General features: G+C 33.5%; 1 protein-coding gene and 1 non-coding gene across 2 annotated transcripts; one reads left to right on the plus strand and one right to left on the minus strand.

Annotated features, from left to right (window-relative positions):
* The first annotated feature begins 1,517 nt into the window (after positions 1-1,517).
* On the plus strand, positions 1,518-16,297 carry LOC140045189 (carbohydrate sulfotransferase 10-like). The gene is made up of 3 exons (XM_072089993.1): positions 1,518-1,683; positions 3,325-3,389; positions 14,076-16,297. Exons 1-3 carry the CDS (start codon positions 1,581-1,583, stop codon positions 14,934-14,936), a joined length of 1,029 nt encoding a protein of 342 aa, XP_071946094.1. The 5' UTR covers positions 1,518-1,580; the 3' UTR covers positions 14,937-16,297.
* Trnat-ugu (transfer RNA threonine (anticodon UGU)) lies at positions 9,332-9,403 on the minus strand. Its single transcript has one exon. It is a non-coding gene; the product is annotated as a tRNA-Thr (tRNA).
* Positions 16,298-16,733: the final 436 nt, after the last annotated feature.

Genomic DNA, 16,733 nt, shown 5'->3' on the forward strand with positions numbered 1-16,733 from the left:
AACGGCGTTTCAAGGTCCATCATTATAGACAACAAAAAGACAACACAAATTATTTTATTCGCCCCAACCGAGACTCGAACTTGGACCGTCTGCTTGATTTGCAGTTGCCCTAACCATTAGACCACTGGGGCTTTCATGGTATTGTTCTTTAACTCGTTTGGATAACGAGCCTTTAATATTCTCGGCGTGGTACGGTTGGAACACAACTAGTCCTCAGTTCTAGTTTTAATATATATATATATATATATATATATATATATATATATATATATATATATATATATATATATATATATATATATATATATATTAAAACATAGATCGGCATGCCATAAACAATTTCAATTTAAAATTTATATTAATCAAACAGGTTATGCAGGCTGTTCAAGAAGTGAACACATAATCGTCCTCTTAAAATAACCAAGTCTATCATTAAAAATATCAATATGATTGCTATTTAGATTATTAAAATGTATATGGTAGTCTATGAAAAATTCCCCTTTTAGTACAGTCGACACGGCTAAAAGGAATATGCAATAAATGTCTATTTCGAGTACGACCAGGGACATTTAAACTAAATAGTGAAATTAATGAACAGTCATATTTAGAATTTAAAATGTTATATAAAAAACCATATCAGATATCGTTCGACGATTGCTGACAGAGAATCAATGGAAAAGGCAAAATTAACACAGTTATAAGACAGGAATCTACAAACTTCCGTTGAACAGTGTCGATTCGACGGGCCTGACATGGAGAAATTGAATTGAAAATTACGGAACAATATTCAAGGTGAGGACGTATTATAGATTTGTATAAAGATAAAAGTGCCCTGCCGTCGTTCATAAACATACAATTTCTCCATATCAAGCCCAACATTCTTAGTCTTACATCTATCTTCTTTTATTTATCAGAAGCCATGAAATCGCTATTATACAAATGGACGAGGATATACGTACAGCCGTACGTATAACGTGTTTTTTTCTTATACGTACCGATATTGGCCGCCGCTGGACATACAACGTTAAACTCGTCCTAAATAGTAAAACTTGTTCTTAATAATAAAACTCGTCCTAAATATTAAAACTCATCCTAAATATTAAAACACGTCCTAAATATTAAAACACGTCCTAAATATTAAAACTCGTCCTAAATATTAAAACTCGTCCTAAATATTAAAACACGTCCTAAATATTAAAACACGTCCTAAATATTAAAACTCGTCCTAAATAGTAAAATTAATTAATTTAAAAAAAAAGCTAATCCTAAATCTAAATGCTCTATAACTGTTTGCCTTTCGTACCGTCGCTGTACGTATAACCAGTCCCTATAGAATTAAGCTTACTTACAAGTTCTATTCTTCTTGTAACAATACCAAGCTTCAACTTGGCTATCGCCATTCAGTTTTTAGAAGCGGTCGTAGGTTAGGGGGTTGAACCGGATTAGTACTGGTACAGTACCTATATTGTCTATGCAGATGAGCTATGGTGCAATATTATTTGTGTTATTGATAGATGAACAGACGGATTTGTTTTCTAGTCGATGAACAGGGGAATCGGATTGACAGAAATTTGCTCAGAATGGCTCGGTCTAGGTTAAATGTGAGAATGTTATTCATGTTTGTCGTCATCTGTTCCGGATTTATGTTGATTTTTTTTTTAAAGGATATTACTGATGTTTATGGTATGTAGTATTATTTACAGGCAATTAGTAACAACATGATTTAAAATGCTAATACACGTGAGGAAACCGTACATTATTGTTATAGGAACAAAACGTGAAAATGTCAATGAATTAATATCATTGTTCACCGGTTGTATCTATAAAATAAATTTTATTAAAGATGTATTGTCCCCCTGAAAAAAATATTCTTAACAAAATTTGTGTTTAATATGTCATTTCAATGTATAATAGAAATCCACTTCGACCAAAAATACCTGAAAAAACTGTAATATAAAAACAAAAAGCGGTCAAATTGGCTGCCAGCCAGTGTGTTTTTAGTTGAATTTAACCATTTATTTTGTCAATTTATCTGTGAAAACATTATTTTTTTTAATTTTTTTTTTCTATGGAAGTGATTAACTTTATTAAAACTACAAAATAAAATTCAAAGTCTGATTTAACTAATCTTCATTTTTCATGTTTTTGGGGGACATTACATCTTTAAATCATTAGAAAAATGTTCACAAATAAAATCAACAGTAGGTCTAGATGTGAACTTGAAAATGTCACACTAGAGAATCAATTATGCTTGTAACATAAACAAGACTGAAAAGAAATTAGGTAACGTGAAAGAAAAAAATATTAATGTGTATTTCTAAAAACCACATCCTATTCATTTTGTGCGTTTTTTTTGTCCAGTATAATTATAATATACTGTATGTGGCTCCAGGTGCGTGCGTGTGTGGGTGTGCATACGTCTGTGTATGTATAGTAAGAATTTGTTATGCGGGCCCATACATTATATATAGGTATATATGTACAGTATGTGTTTAAATATAAAATTTAAATTATATTTTAAAGAAATGTACTGAAAAGAATCAAAATTATATTGGGTCTAATTAAAACTCAAGAATTAAATAGCAAAACAAGTATCTAAATATTGATGTATACATTTTTTTAAAGACCCTTTTTAAGAGACAAAATTGTAAATTATATTTTACAGATCTGCTATACACTCTTAATTTTTAATTTAACATGCAAAAATGAAAGATGTACTATATGTTATAAAAGTGGGTTGCTCCTTAGAAAGGGAGAAAAAAGAATAACATTAATATTTTTCTAGAAACACAATACAATTGCAGTAATAGGTCTACCTATGGAATGTTTGCGCCACGGCGTTCCATATCTTTTTTTCGTTTTTGTGGAGTAAACACCACTTATATTCACATTCATATTATCTTTCATGTCATTACATTAAATCATATTGTTTATTACATTTTTGTTAATTTCAAATGTCGCTACAATTCGACAAAACTTCATATGTAAAATTTTTAAATTTTTGAATTACGTATTAAGTCTATTTTTTCATTAAATGTTCTTATATTTTTCTATAAACTTACAAAAAAAAATTAAACAAGTTAATACAAAGACGTTTGGTCTAAATAACCTTTTTGTTTTCAAACATCGTTAACACATTTACTTTCATTATACATGATTAACATTATCATCTATCTCGTTTTGAAATATTTTACAAAGAACAATTTTGTGAGTTTTTCATTTAATTTTTTCCATATCTACCTAATTCCTCTATGATTAAGTTCATCCATGAGGCAAAAATACAATTGCGAAGTAATCATAAAAACAATTGTACTGTTTTTATAGATTTGGCGATTACCAGGAAAACGAAGCTCAAACACGAACACTTAAGTAACAACACTCATCTAGTGGTAAGTTAACAATTTAACTAACAATTAATTGGATTCAACTATTTACAGACATATTAAAATTGGCCCTATTAAATAGGCCTACTATATAGGCCTAATCATCGATTCAAGATATATATGTTTTGTTCTCCGTAACCAGAATATTGCACTGACATCGCAAACCGCACGTTAGGTAAGCTTGGTCCTTTCTTGCATTACGTACGTACCCAATGCAAGGACGTGTGGCTGCAACAACGCAAGCGGATGTCAATCACAATGGTAGGCCTATAGATGGACAATCCATCGCTTTTATTGGTCAATTCGCTTAATTACGGCTTATGTCCAGGCGCTGCGTCCTATTAGAAATAAACTTACTGGGTTGGTACGTGGTTCTTACCCACCAAACCAACTTACGTTTACCGTAACCGGGTGCCTTATTTTTCCCATATTAAGTTATGGCAGAAACTATAGAGGGCGTGTATATATATCTTAAAACAGCAATTTTGTGATCTTTTCTTTTCTGAATTATGTTATCCTTCCTAAATATGTTTAATAAAATAAAATAATAATCATGAATGTTCATAATGCCTGCCTGAGCTCATGACGTCATACTTAACAAACACACTGCCCTGATGCACGAGGTAGGCCCAATATTCAGAGCGTCATTTCGACGATCGATCATTCTCTACTTCTACGGAGCGCCATTTATGCCTTTATTTACTTCCGAATTAGAAATAGTACTACGGTAACTGCTCCAGTGGATCAAATTTAGCACCGGTGGAACACAGTGATATAAAATATAAATAAGTCACTAATTTTAATATCTTTTCGTTTGTAAATACACTGTGCTCAAGTGGACACAATTTGGCGCCAGTGAGGAGCACAGTGATATAAAATAGAAATAAGTCACTGAATTTTAATATCTTTTCGTATGTTAATAACACTGTGCTCAAGTGGACCCAATTTGGAGCCATGGGAGGACAATGATATAAAATAAAAATAAATCACTGAATTTTAATATCTTTTCGTATGTTTATAACACTGTGCTCAAGTGGACCCAATTTGGAGCCATGGGAGGACAATGATATAAAATAAAAATAAATCACTGAATTTTAATATCTTTTCGTATGTTAATACACTGTGCTCAAGTGGACCCAATTTGTAGCCAGGAGAGCACATTGATATAAAATAGAAATAAGTCACTGAATGTTAATATCTTTTCGTATGTTAATACACTGTGCTCAAGTGGACCTAATTTGGCGCCAGTGGAGCACAGTGATATAAAATAGAAATAAGTCACTGAATTTTAATACCTTTTCGTATGTTCATACACTGTGCTCAAGTGGACCTAATTTGGCGCCAGTGGAGCACAGTGATATAAAATAGAAATAAGTCACTGAATTTTAATACCTTTTCGTATGTTAATACACTGTGCTCACGTGGACCCAATTTGGCGCGCGCGCCAGTTAGCACACAGTGATATAAAATAGAAAAAAGTCACTAAATTATAATATCTTTTCGTATTTTTCAATACACTGTGCTCTAGTGGACCCAATTAGGCACCAATGGGAGCACAGGGAAATAGTCACATACAAAAACATCGAGAAAAAATAATTCTGGAATTTAAAAATATTTCAAACTTGGTATATTTGTTCAATATCGGTTACTCCATCCGTAAACCAAAAGAAAAAATAGTTTCAAGCCACGTCAGTGATTTTAATAACTTGCGTTTGCTTAAGATACTACTTACGAAAAAACATACAATTCCGACACTCATATGTTAAACTCTAATAATGATTTTTACAAAAAAAATCCGGTTTGGAATTCGATTTTTTCCCTGTAATTTGAGCAAATTAAATAAAAAATATACCAAGAAATATATATTAAAATCAAGGAGTTTTTTTTTGTTTACAAAAGAAATGTTCGTATGTTAATACACTATGCTCCAGTGGGTCCAATTTGGCGCCAGTGGAGCACAGGGAAATAGTCACATACAAAAACATCAAGAAAAAATACTTCTGGATTTCAAAAATATTTCAAACTTGGTATATAAGTTCAATATCGGTTACTCCATCCGTAATGCAAAAGAAAAATTAGTTTCAAGCCATATCAGTGATTTTAGTAATTTTCTTTCGTTTAAAATGTATATTTATGATAGAACATAGAATTCCAACACATTTTTTATTTTGAAATCCAATATGACGCCTATTTTAAACACACACACACACACACACACACACACACACACATATATATATATATATATATATATATATATATATATATATATATATATATATATATATATATATATATGAGATCATGTTCCGAATATGAGCACTGTTTCTATAATTTACAGTATGATTTATATATAATTTACACAGTGCTACGCAACATCATTGATTTACATATACACAATATTATTTAAAAAACCGTTGCGAATTAAAGTTGGAATTTATTCTGACTTGTTAAGCCTCCACTGATTGTGAAGGCGTTTGTTGTATGAGAGAATGTATCTGGTGGGTGAAAATCTGTGATAATACCATACATGGCTCTGTGGTCTAGTGGTATGATACTCGCCTTGTAAGCGAGAGGTTGCAGGTTCCAATCCAGCCAGAGACATTTTTTCATACAACTAAAAAATACGGAACTTTCGCCAATGAGCTATGCTCGACGCGATTATGAGATCATGTTCCGAATATGAGCACTGTTTCTATAATTTACAGTATGATTTATATATATATATATATATATATATAAATCCAAAGGCAAATTACTAAAAAAAATGACAATGCTGTGGGTATCAGTGGCTGGATCTCAATGGAGATACAAAAATAAAAAGTGAAAAGCTAAATCAAAACGATAAAGTAAACAGCCAGAAAAGTTAGCAGAGCTTTCGAGCAACACTAGCCCTTCATCAGTGCAAGTAAAGGAATTTGGATAACGTCATAGTATAAAGCTGGCAAGTGCTGCCTGGGTGAACAGGAATAAAAGAAATATGACAAAGGGAGCCAGGGTGGAGTCTGAATAAGAGTAGAAAACAAAGAAGGTAGCTTGGTAGAGATATAAACAATTTTGGAATGAGACTAAAAAACAGCTTAAATGGTGGTTAATATTGAAACTTAAAATGTTGGTAGTCAATGGAATAATTTTCAGATGAAGAGCTAGTGTTGCCCGAAAGCTCTGTTAACTTTTCTGGCTGTTTTACTTTATTGTTTTGATTTAGTTTTTCGTTTTTTTTTTGTATCTCCATTGAGATCCAGCTACATGATACCCACAGCATTGTCATTTTTTCAGTAATTTGCCTTTGGATTTATATACTGTATATATACAGTATATAAACATCACAGGCACAGAATAAATTCTAATTCGCCCGGTGATATAATGAAATTTAATTAATTAGAAACAATAAAAATGACGAAAACTGTGAGAATGAGAGAAGGCCCCTAACTGAGATTCGAACCCGGAACCTTCTGCTTGATATGCAGATGTTCTAACCATTAGACCACTGGGGCTTTCATTGTATTGTTCCAATTCGATTGGACAGACTCTCGGTGGGGTATGGCTGAATGTATCTGTACATAGCTGTGCCTACTGTATACTGGTAGATATATATATTGCTGCTACTAAATTTGTCGAGTAATTTTACGTATCTCATCAGAAACCGCTGAATGGTACGTGCTCACATTTGGTACACATATGTTTCTTTTTATCAATAAAATATTCTATTTCATCCACCATGTTGAAATCCAAGATGGCCGCCATCATTTTAAACGTATTTTGGCTTATAACTTGACTTTTAATTAACATAGCAAGTTAAAAATGGTTTTTATACCATAGTCCAGTAAAAGTATGGTTGCACCTAGAACAATTAATTGCAACAGAATTTCTTTTTGTTGTCTGGTTGATATGGTCCAAATTAACATCATATCCAAAGTTTACCAAAATCCGACATCGGGAAGTGGGTTCATTAGCATAAATTAAAAAGGCCGCCATTTACCATTTTGAAGTCTTGTATATTATCTCCTTAACGGTTTAACTTATAGACCACCTACTGTAAGTGCATTACGAGTAGTTATAAATGTATAGTTTACATTAGGCCTATAGCATTCGATTATTTTTTTCTAGACCACCAGCCGATACGTAGGCCTTCTCAACTGTATTAATACCACCTATTTACATTGATATATTTAGTTTCCTCAACAAATTGCTGTAAATAAAAATAGATAGAGCTATCAGGGGCGGTCGCAAAACTATTTTAAGAGGGTTGCCCAAAGACTCCAGGGCTGTAGACACTGAGTATTTGAGCAAGCAAATTGTTAAATGACACCTCTAGATGGCCGCAAATGGTACTCTCGCACGTAAAATTCATGATAAATTTTTTTTCGTTCAATGCGATGTCACGGGGAAGTCCCCGATGAAGGTATACTTTTGGTACGGTAATACATTCTAATAACTGTACTCAATTAATGTAAATTAATTATAAATTAATAATTTTAAAAAGTTATACAAAAAATATGAAGCTGTTGCTATAAATATATTGAGCGAAAGGTTAAATTGTATAATTTGGAATTTTAATTCATTTAAAAATGCTAAATAAAGTCAGATGTTAAAACCACAATTTCCAAAAATTCATTTTTATTTATCCACTATAAACTTTACAAAAGTGTTGTTTTAAACCACACTCCAAATAAAACAAAGAAAATAATGATAGGACATTTGCAGAAAGAAGCAACCTTTGCTCTGCTACCGGTATAACACGGTTCAAATTTCGGAACGTCTATAAATTACTACGGAAATTCGGCCTAATATTTACGAACGTACGGAAATGAAGATAAATACACTAGGGTACTACACGCATCGGAAATACAAAACTATACGAACAATTATGATTTGGCCTAGCCTTGGCAATATGCCTAATATGGTTTATTCAAAGTCAAACTGTAACTAATCCCTCACTATTCAATCAAAATGTTATTATTATACTAGTATCTATATTATTAGTGAGAGAGTTTGTACGTCTGTGTGTTTGTTTTGAAACCCGCACTGGGGCGGGTATAATTGCTAGTACAGTAGTAAAATGTAATAAAGAAACGTTCTTGTCTGGTTATTAGGTATTTATGCTCTGATGAAGCAGAGGAATTTTTTTGTAGCGTTCCATTTAAAAAAAATTTTATTACAAAGAAATATTTTGGTTGTGAAGGTCGTTTTAACAATTAGGCTAATATCAAAACATTCAATGAGCACGTACCATTCAGCGGTTTCGGAGGAGATACGTAAAATTACTCGACAAATTTAGTAGCAGCAATATATATATATCCACCAGCATACAGTAGGCACAGCTATGTACAGATACATTCAGCCATACCCCACCGAGAGTCTGTCCAATCGAATTGGAACAATACAATGAAAGCCCCAGTGGTCTAATGGTTAGAACATCTGCATATCAAGCAGAAGGTTCCGGGTTTGAATCTCAGTTAGAGGCTTTCTCTCATTCTCACAGGTTTCGTCATTTTTATTGTTTCTAATTAATTAAATTTCATTATATCACCGGGCGGATTAGAATTTATTCTGTTCTTGTGATGTTTATATACTGTATATATACAGTATATAAATCCAAAGGCAAATTACTGAAAATATGACAATGCTGTGGGTATCATGTAGCTGGATCTCAATGGAGATACAAAAAAAAACGAAAAACTAAATCAAAACGATAAAGTAAAACAGCCAGAAAAGTTAACAGAGCTTTCAGGCAACACTAGCTCTTCATCTGTATATATATATATATATATATATATATATATATATATATATAAATCAATGATGTTGCGTAGCACTGTGTAAATTATATATAAATCATACTGTAAATTATAGAAACAGTGCTCATATTCGGAACATGATCTCATAATCGCGTCGAGCATAGCTCATTGGCGAAAGTTCCGTATTTTTTTAGTTGTATGAAAAAATGTCTCTGGCGGGATTCGAACCTGCAACCTCTCGCTTACAGGGCGAGTATCATACCACTAGACCACAGAGCCATGTATGGTATTATCACAGATTTTCACACACCAGATACATCCTCTCATACAACAAACGCCCTCACAATCAGTGGAGGCTTAACAAGTCAGAATAAATTCCAACTTTAATTCGTAACGGTTTTTTAAATAATATTGTGTATATGTAAATCAATGATGTTGCGTAGCACTGTGTAAATTATATATAAATCATACTGTAAATTATAGAAACAGTGCTCATATTCGGAACATGATCTCATAATCGCGTCGAGCATAGCTCATTGGCGAAAGTTCCGTATTTTTTTAGTTGTATGAAAAAATGTCTATGGCGGGATTCGAACCTGCAACCTCTCGCTTACAGGGCGAGTATCATACCACTAGACCACAGAGCCATGTATGGTATTATCACAGATTTTCATACAACTAAAAAAATACGGAACTTTCGCCAATGAGCTATGCTCGACGCGATTATGAGATCATGTTCCGAATATGAGCACTGTTTCTATAATTTACAGTATGATTTATATATATATATATATATATATATGTGTGTGTGTGTGTGTGTGTGTTTAAAATAGGCGTCATATTGGATTTCAACATGGCGGCTGTTTACAACTTTAATACCAATATATTTGGAATCCTCAGTCTCACAAACATACACATCGTTTTTAACTTTCTATGTTACTTAAAAGTCAAGTTAATAAGGCAAAATATGTTTAAAATGGCGGCCATCTTGGATTTCAAACATGGCGGCTGAAATAGAATATTTACAACTTTAATAACAGTATATTTGGAATCTTCATAATCACAAACATAGGTATAGACACCATTTTACCCTAACTAAATTACCCTAAAACACATGTTTTTTTGCTTTTAAAACGAAATGCCTACAGCATTTCATTTTTCTCAAATCTGGACTAGTCTATAAGTATTATCTTAAGCGAACGCAAGTTATTAAAATCACTGATGTGGCTTTAAACTATTTTTTCTTTTGGTTTACGGATGGAGTAACCGATATTGAACATATATACCAAGTTTGAAATATTTTTAAATTCCAGAAGTATTTTTTCTCGATGTTTTTGTATGCGACTATTTCCCTGTGCTCCCATTGGTGCCAAATTGGGTCCACTTGAGCACAGTGTATTAACAGACGAAAAGATATTAAAATTTAGTGACTTTTTTCTATTTTATATTAGTGTGCTCACTGGCGCGCGCGCCAAATTGGGTCCACTTAAGCACAGTGTATTAACATACGAAAAGATATTAAAATTCAGTGACTTATTTCTATTTTATATCACAGTGCTCCCCTGGCTCCAAATTGGGTTCACTTGAGCACAGTGTATTAACATACAAAAAGATATTAAAATTCAGTGAATTTTTCCATTTTATATCACTGTGCTCCACTGGCGCCAAATTAGGTCCACTTGAGCACAGTGTATAAACATACGAAAATATATTAACATTCAAGGATTATTTCTATATTTTATATCACTGTGCTCTCCTTTTTCGCCAAATTGGGTCCACTTGAGCACAGTGTATTAACATACGAAATGATATTAAAATTCAGTGACTTTTTTCTATGTTATATCACTGTGCTCCACTGGCTCCAAATTGGGTCCACTTGAGCACAGTGTATTAACATACGAAAAGATATTAAAATTCAGTGACTTTTTTCTATTTTATATCACTGTGCTCCCCTAGCTCCAAATTGGGTTGGGTCTACTTGAGCACAGTGTATTAACATACGAAAAGATATAAAAATTTAGTGACTTATTTCTATTTTATATCACTGTGCTCCCCTAGCTCCAAATTGGGTCCAGTTGAGCACAGTGTATTAACATACGAAAAGATATTAAAATTCAGTGACTTATTTCTATTTCATATCACTGTGCTCCACTGGCGCCAAACTAGGTCCACTTGAGCACAGTGTATTAACATACGAAAAGATATTACAATTCAGTGACTTATTTCTATTTTATATCACTGCACTCCATTAGTGCTAAATTTGGTCCACTGGAGCAGCTACCGTAGTACTATTTCTATTTCGTAAGTAAATAAAGGCACAAATGGTGCTCCGTAGAAGTAGAGAATGCTCGATCGTCGAAATGACGCTCTGAATATACCTCGATGCACGTTCGCATTGTGCAGATCAGAGTTACTGACAGTAACTTACTGTACTCTTTTTCTCTTGTTGTTGTTGTTGTTGTTGTTAAAGACACAGGCATAGACCTGCATTTGTTTACGTTTCGTAAAAATAATACATAAAATATAACTTTAAAAACATTAAACCAGGTCATTTCTTGTCTTAAATGTGCGTTCTATTAAGGTTAATTATGATAAAAAGTGAAAACAATGGACTACCTAAGTAGCTCGCGTCGAAAGTTCTCTCGTAGACGTTTCTAGGCCTAGCTTAGTTGGGATTAGTTTTGTAGGCCTAGTATAGACCGGGCGCCCGGAAGATTTATTCATGTGAAAAGATACAAAAGGTTTGATGATGTAGTTAGGTGCGTATTAGGGCGAGATGCAATATTCGACATTGCTGCCGGGTCACAATTATCGACATTGTTGATCACGAATGGAGCAAAAAAGAGAGAAAGAGAGAAAAAACGATTCATACTTTATGGATAAACCCATTTTGGGCGAGTTCCTAATAGTTTGATGTTTGATGATTTGGTACAGCAAACAACTGCTCTCTTTATTTATTGTTTTATCATTCTGCTGTGTAGGCTATTTATTGTCAGTCCGAGTTCGTATCACGTATTTCTAACTCAGCTGAACGCCATAAGACGACATACCCGCCGAGTATATAGCCAAATAGGGGGAATCTGCGGACCTTTAGGGCTGCTGTCTGAGCTTATGTACAGGATAAAGTTGCTGTCATTGGTGTTTTTGTCATCCCCAATATGTACTGCTGCCATTAAAAAAAGATTCAACCTTGTATCGCTTCACATGAATAAGCCCATTTGGGCGTGGCCCTAAAATGTTGCTGTTTGGCGCCCCGTACAGGATAAAGTTGCTGTCATTGGTGATGTAATCATTAGTAGCCCACTGCGAATGATATCCAAACAAGTTTATCCTTGTATCGCTTCACATGAATAAATGCATTTTTACCCCCCCCCCCCCTATGTTATGATCCCCAAGGCCCCATGTACAGGCTGTGACCCGGCAGCAATATCGAATATTGCATCTCGCACTAATACGCACCTAACTACATCATCAAACCTTTTGTATCTTTTCACATGAATAAATCTTCCGGGCGCCCGGTCTAGTAGCTTGTAAAGAGTGGTAGCGTACGGAGGTTGTCAGTCGTTCGAGACCACGGACGGAATGTGTGGTCCCGATCGTCTTCATCCTTGGGCCCGATCGTCTTAGCGCAGGGCCCGATAGTCTTGTGTTCAATATGGTAAAATCGATCATCGCGTTTTATTTTGGTCCCAATCAAAATCAGTATTCGGTATGGAGCGTTGCTGATACGCTTGCAGTTGCGTTCGTACTATAAGGGATGAATGTTTGTGAAAGTGCTCTTTGAAATCATTGTAAACATGTTGTTTCTGAAAAGAAATAAGAAATTAGTTTAGATAGTTTATAATTAGTTCACAGAGTATTTGTTACCAATAAAAGGCATAAGGCGTTCTAATTTCTATGCCTACAACGGGGCCGAATACAAGAGTGGATATAGCAGTACGTGTTTTAGGTTATCGGTATTATATACAATAATAGATTATTGAGAAGAGATGAATCTACCCTAGCGTCTTGACAAGAAACTAAAGATATAAAAGATGGGCGATTTACCCACAAAAGAGTACATTAAAACATTTAACCAGATGTTAATTACAAACGGCATTACCATTATGTATTAGAAAGATCGACGCAGATTTTTTTGTATGTGTGTTTTTTACTGCAATGATAATGACAAAGAACCTAATCAAAAATATCATAAATTGTGTTGTAAAATGTTATGTAAAAGTGTTACGGTACCGCTTTTATGTTTAGTAATAAAATATATAATTAGCATAATAAATATGCATCGTTTAAAAATATATATAATTATTATAACGTTTTTATTTATTTCGTGTTTGCATTAGCAATTCCAAAGATTTTTCCCATGTGTTATATAGGAAATAATTCACGATATGTCTGAAAGTACAATGTTAGTTAGACTAACTATGTCATTTTAGTGTCAATTTCTTAATCAATTTCATTTACACTCAATTGTTAATACTATACGTACGTAGGTGCGGCTACATGGTTGGTGAGTGTTTTGGCAGCATGCAGCTACCATAGCAGCACGACGAAAGATTATTTTCGGTTACCGCGTGAAAACTATTTCCAGGGTTTGCCGTCACCTCATGAATATTCATGTGAAGATTCAGGCCCTTTATAGTTTCTGCCTTAACCTAATAGGAAAAAAATAATGCTACCCGGGTAAAACTTAAGACTGATGATACTGTAGGCGGGACTGCATGCCTATCTTACCGTACCACCGCACCAGGAACGCGTCCATACGCAACACAAGGTCCTAAGAGCATGAACGCCAGTAAATTGACAAATCATGAGTCGATTGTGAATCATCCATGTCGTGATTGGTCAAATTTCTTGCGTTGCGCGTATATACGGACTTGTGTTGCGCTGTAAATACTATATAGGCACCAAGCTTAAACCTTTATTTTAACGTAAATTTTATTTTGATCATCAGGCTAATTCAACAGACCAACTAGAAAGTATTGAGGAGTTCATGAAGAGATATTCGTTAATTCATGTAAAACGAACGAAGCATACCAACGAAATGTGTTTACGGCATGGAAAACGTCTGGCTGGAAAACCTCTTAGTAAACTCTTAGTAAATGAGAAACACAAGCTTGTCTTCTGTCAAACTCCGAAAGTCGGAAGTGTAAGTTGGTGTCGAATAATGTTGGTACTATCGGAATATATGAACTACACACAAGTGATGAAACTTACCGCAGACCAGGTTAGCCGTGCGTGGAAGAAACATGTACCCCGTCTAGGTGCATTCCCATTGAGTAAACAGAAACACATTTTGGCTAACTACACTAAATTTATGTTCGTTAGACACCCGTTCACACGACTTTTATCAGCATTTAATGACAAAATGAAGATGAAAGATGGAAAATACCAACGAGGTACTGAGTATTATGTAAACAAAATTAAGGGTCACTATAGATGGGATAGAAATGCAACTGAAGACGTGGAATTTGTTGATTTTATTAATATGGTAGTCTCTAACGTAGGCAACGTTCATTGGAGCGAGATGTACAAGGTCTGCGGTTCGTGCGATATCCATTATGACGTCATTGGACATTTTGAGGATATGACAAACGATGCTAAATATATTTTTAAACTTTCAAATGTGACAAGTGTAGGTTTTCCAGAACCTTCCAAATCACATGCTACGTATAGCTCAGATAATGATAAGATATTTAAAGCCTTTTCCACTTTACCGGTATCAATGTTAGCTGATTTATATTACAAATTCAAATATGATTTTGCACTTTTTGACTATAAAATACCATTTAACATAAATCAAAATAGAAAATAAGTCAAGTTTTCTTGATATTTTCTAACGATTATATGATAATAACACATTATTTATCACTACAATGCAACGCGATATACTAGAAATGGGAGAGCGATAGCCTATTGTTATTGTCAAAGATTTCATTTTTTCTCCTATTTTTTTGTCCGCAGCAGATCTAAAAAACGGTGGTTTTCACACAGCTTAGAAATGCTTAGAAAGTATAACCGTTTTATTCAATGACTGAATATGTGTGTATGGTACGTATGGTAACTGAAAATAACAGAAAGTATAATTCCTTCAAATCGATATTCAAATACAGTAGTACATTATTATTATTATAATTAGTATATTATTATTGTTATTATTATTATTATTATTATTTTATTTTATTTATATAGCAATTTTCCAAATTAGTATAAAATTATTAAAGCGCAGACCCAACAATGAGTTACTTCTTAGGAAATAGATGTGTTTTGAGGGCTTTTTAAAATTCTAAAACCGTGGTTTGTTCCCGGATCACAGACGGGAGTTTGTTTCACATCACCGGTCCAACTTTTGAGAAAGAATTATTTCCAGAGGTCCGCTTTTCGAGACAGTGATCCAATCTAGTGTGATATAAATAATAATAATAAATAAATAATATATTTATACAGGATAAACAATCAGATAACAGTGTATCTGTTTTACATTGTGGTCCTGTCTTAATCAAAATTATTGATGGGAATTCGTTCGATCTTTCTCGGACCTCAGGCCTCTCTTAGCACATCTATACACCCGTAAGAGATTGCACAGATAACATGGCGCATTATTATTTATACAATTGTAGACATGAAGTAACACTTTAAAAGTGATTCTACTTTCAACAGGTAGCTAATGCAATTCATAAAGCAGAGGTCTAGAACTAACAAACATAGGTACTTGGTAAATTAACATGGCAGCCCGATTCTGAAGCTTTTGTAATCTCGAAATGTTATGTTTGGACATTCCAACAAATAGTGAGTTACAATAATCTAACCTGGATAGAATTAGTGACCTCATAGCCTCGGTACACGTTTTTTTGTCTAAACAATTTCTTATTCTACGCAATGCCCTTAAGTAAAAATTTACAGTACGGCAGACATTATCAATGTGGGGTGTCATACGAAGAAAAACATCAAACACCACACCAAGCTTTCTAACTGTGTTGGACGGTTTAACAATAATTTCACCAATATTCAGTTGAATATTTCTATTACTAATGTCGACTTTTGGTGGAGTTAAAACTAATAACTCTGTTTTTGATTCATTAAGTTTAAGTTGATTTAGTTTAGTTTAGTACATATGAAATACTTTAAACCTTGCTATCATAGAATATGATTATATATGCTATATTATTGTTTAAATTGTTCATAGTTTGTTGTTTTCATACATTATCTTTTATATTATGACATAAACTTACAAAGCTGTGAGCCTATGGATGCAGCACAATGAGAAACATCTGTGAATTTCTACTGTTAAACTGTAATACCTATGAAGGAAAAAACTATAACTGACAATCTACGAAATCTATAAAACTATTAAAAAGTACAAAATACAACAAATGTAAGCATTAAGGGATCACCCTAAACATAACCATCAGAAAGGTACATCCAGTCGCCTTTTCAACACTATCCCTGTTGCCATAGCAACTAACAAGAAACCATCCCGCAGACCTAGCCTATCAAGACTATTATATAGATTCTCAAAATGCAATAACATTAATATCAATAGTATCCTAAATATATCTAAAACAAGCTGATTCAACAATTATAGTGATTTATCCATTTTAAACTAATAGGC

This window comes from Antedon mediterranea, chromosome 3 (genome assembly GCF_964355755.1).
Source record: "Antedon mediterranea chromosome 3, ecAntMedi1.1, whole genome shotgun sequence".
Classification (NCBI taxonomy): domain Eukaryota; kingdom Metazoa; phylum Echinodermata; class Crinoidea; order Comatulida; family Antedonidae; genus Antedon; species Antedon mediterranea.